Below are 4,092 nucleotides of genomic sequence, written 5' to 3' on the forward strand. Positions count from 1 at the left end.
ACTGTGAGGTGAAGCAGTTAAGAATAGAGGCTATAGAAGCCTCCAAACAGTATGACCAAAAATTTTTTGAATCAAATTACAAAATTTACTCCAAGAAAGAAAATATACCGAAGAAAAAAGACAGGAAGAAAAAGAATTAAATGAACTAAAAAAAAAGAAACTTCAAGTCGAAATGAACATTTTATTAAACCAACATTAAAAAATTAGAAGTTGCCTTGTTTTTTTTTTTAATTAAGTACCTGAAACAAGACAATTATAATTTGAGATTCAACACACATTTCTTCTCATTGATGAACTTTGTATTTATGTTAACATTTCTTTTCTTACCTATAGTTGATAGATTATTGCTCTCATCAAATAGGTATATAACATGCTTACAAGAATAATAAATGTTTTATGCACCTACCAACATATCTAAATGGAAAAGTTTCATTTCTCTACAATGTGTCAGTCAGTCCACCAGTATTTCATTTACAACCTGAAATAATAAGAAGTATTTTTAACATTAACTAGAATTGTTGGTGTAAAAGTAACACTGCCCAGATACTATGGTGCAGTCACCTACATTTTACAGCCCCTTAACATCTTACAGGATACAGTGCTGGAATATATAATCCTTCAGAGTAATAACTAGAATGTTTTTAAGTATTACAAAAATACACTTGCAAAAAACTAAAAATACACCCAAATATTCACAAACAAACATTTTATAAATGAATAGAACCCAGGTGCAGGACATTGATGTGCATGTATCAGCTAAAAGCTGCCTGTGCATTCATATACTTATTTGTCGACATACACTTGCCTGTGAAAATTGTTGTTTATTAGACGCTGTCGAGTGTCAACGCCTATTCCAGGCTAGGCCGCAACAGGAGCCGGGTTCTCATTGTGATCTTCAATGGGTATAAGGTCAACAGGCTGCCTTACACGGTACTGTCTGCACAGATTGTGCAGCACGGCCGTGGCCACAATAATTGGTTGCAGCCTCGGCAGCCTGCAACGAATCTTGGATCCCAATATTGGGAACCTCCTTTTCCACACGCCGAATAGGCGTTCAATTGAATTTCGGGTGCGGATGTGGCTCTCATTATACAGTTTCTCTGCACGGGTCTAAGGGTTTGCAAGTGGGGTGAGCAGATATGGCTTCAACCCGTAGCCAGAGTCCCCGAGCAACCAGTAGTCCGCGAACTCGCCTGCCTCCACCCTATGCTTAAGGTTGGAGCTGTTAAAGACATGGCTGTCATGTGCGGACCCCGGCCAACGGGCTACTATATTTCGGATGCACAAATCTGCATCACCAATCACTTGCACATTAATAGAAAATGTTCCTTTCCTGTTGCGGAAATCTTCGGCGTTATTGCCACCTGTAATATAAATATTTTGATTATAGCTTCTTAAAATATATCTGAGATTCTTTTTTATAAGGTAAAATAGAGTTTGGTACAATAAATAAATATAAAAAAAGATAGCATTGGTCATTGTCATGCCTATTTGTTTTAAATCAGGTAAGAAACCTCAATAAACCATATATTCTGAACCAGCACCATGCATTATGTCAACACAATGAGACTGCAATAAATATGTAACTAAAAAATTTGACAGGTATGTTTCATTAGGTCAATATTTTGTTTAAATTATTCTCACCTGGTGATATAATGCCCATTTGGGTACAATCAATGGCTCCCAAGACTTTTGGAAACCTGGCCAGTTCATAAAATGAGGCTGCAATATCTCTTTGCTCAGCCATGGACCTGGCCATATTTATAAATAAGGGGCGCAATAGGGCAATCTCCTCTGTCACCCGATGGACAATTCGGCAGACAGTGCTTTTGTGGAGCCCTGTCATGTCGCCTACGCAGCGCATAAAGGAGCCCGAAGCATAATACTGCAGAGCCACCAATACCTCGTCCACTGGTTTTACTGCCAGATTTCTGTAAAAATAATAATTTAAAATCATATGATCTAACTAATAGTACTTTCATGTTTCTTACCAAAATTGTAAAGGCAAAGTAGAAATACGGTCCAGGTTAGATCCTATATTTGGCACTCCCCAGTTAGACCGTTATTACCGACTCGATATATATTCATTCACAACACAAAAATTATGCGTAACATCACATCGAAAAACTAAAATAGCAACTCATATCAAAAACTTCCGATTGTGACATGCGAGGCGAATGTCACAGAATATATGACATAAGTAAATGACATCTGCTGTGATGCTAATTTTGCGGTCCAATTTCAATACGTGAGTTATGTATACTTACCTGTTTCTTAAAACATTACGTTTATTTTATAATTATAATACTTTATTTTTTACTTACTTTTCCGTTCTTGCCTTAATATTTGTCTCTATGAGACTTACAAGATAACGAAATACGATACGGAAGCGATCTATGAATTCCTCGTCATTCCATTTGTTTAGATTGTCTACATGCGGCTTATAAACTTTGTGTTTGCGTGGGGGCTCCATTTCTTCTTCAAAATCTCTAAAATATCCTTCGAAAGTAGGCTCCATTCTTGTGTTTCGTGCAGCACAATTTGAAAATGGCGGGAAATGACAAACACAGATTATTGTACGTGTTTATGTTTAAAAACTTTCACCTTTTTACGATATATTAAATTATTTTAACTAATTTACACAATTATTACTACAATTATTGAAAAATCAAGCATAAAGTCATTAAATACGGACGAGTTCAAAAAAGTGCACCCGACATATTTATTGAACGGTTTGCTCTTAACCGGTGGTAGACCACTGGTTAAGGGCAGCGTAACTTTTTAACAGACACATAGCGTGGTGCAACCCAAATATGCAGTTAGCATTCGCTAGCGCCATTTTTACACATGATCAGCACATCAAATGGGCATGGTGCAACCGGCCCTTAATTAGTTAAATTATGTACAGTAGAGTGTCAAAATGACAGTTAAAGACTAACGATTAATAGCTAATTGAACACCATAACTATGTTTGTATATTTATCACATTATATTTTAGTTTACTCGTACATGCAAATAACTCGTTAATTAATGTACGAGACTGCCATTAGTACTTAAGGAGAAATAAAAAAACAATTAAGGGATTAAAGGTATTTCTGCTGACGAAGATTAATCGTTGCGCCAAAACCAGAGTAGAAGGAAAATATTTTGCACAGGTACGCATTCTATAAAGCTCCGTCCGACCTTGACGTGTAAATCAATTACACAGAACCGTTAAGGAAATAGGTCAGTCTGTATTTTAATTTCGTAAATTTATTGAAGTTGGAGGTTTCGAAAGTAACTCTTCAGAGATTGTGCAACACATTTTCATATCAATAAGGCCTGTACCGATAAAAAACTGTAAATTTCAAACGGCTGTAATTTTGTTTCTAACCAAGATGACTACGACTTTCTTACCGCGATAATAAGTTTAATTATTATATGATATATTCCAATATAAATAATTCTATAACATAACGTCCTAGATAACGTCACAATTACTTCAATTTCCAATTAATAAGATAAATGCTTTCATGCTCTCGAGGTTGATTGCAAAAAAGAAAAAAAAAACATAATAATTAAAATAATGTAATAATACCAAATAAAACAAAATAAAATATTTATTATACGTAAAAATAAAATATTAACAAACTACATTAATTGTATTGCTATCGGCGCGTAGGATAAAAATTAACACTTAACATAACCCCATGTATGTTGTAGGACTGTAATGTTATTGCCAACTGCTGGGCGAGCTTGGAGGACGCACACAGGCGGATTTTCCTAAATTTCTGGCCAAAAGTCGAATGTACCAAATCAACGATAATAGTCGGGTGACTTTATTTTTTGTATCTGTATCGTTCCTAAGATTTAATGACAACCGAAGAATATAATACTCTGATGACAACCCTCATAACAATTTAAACGAACGTTTTCATAACTACCCACATTAACGAAGTATCGACTTCTGACCAAAGGTTAATTACTTGATAAAACTAAGTGTATTAATATAACATATTCTATTGTTTTGAAGTTGTTTGGTGTGATTTATATAATGGATTGTGAAGCTGGAGGTATGTAACTATATATTTAACATGAATGTTCATACTTTTC

At 35.0% G+C, this 4,092-nt stretch overlaps 1 protein-coding gene across 1 annotated transcript; it reads right to left on the reverse strand.

Moving 5' to 3' along the window:
* Positions 1-858: 858 nt before the first annotated feature.
* On the reverse strand, positions 859-2,136 carry LOC133518888 (putative nuclease HARBI1). Its single transcript, XM_061852659.1, is given in 2 exon segments — positions 859-1,364; positions 1,645-2,136. Coding segments are annotated over 2 exon segments (819 nt in total). The 5' UTR covers positions 1,958-2,136.
* Between the last annotated feature and the right edge of the window lie 1,956 nt (positions 2,137-4,092).

Source organism: Cydia pomonella, chromosome 1 (genome assembly GCF_033807575.1).
Source record: "Cydia pomonella isolate Wapato2018A chromosome 1, ilCydPomo1, whole genome shotgun sequence".
NCBI classification, from domain to species: domain Eukaryota; kingdom Metazoa; phylum Arthropoda; class Insecta; order Lepidoptera; family Tortricidae; genus Cydia; species Cydia pomonella.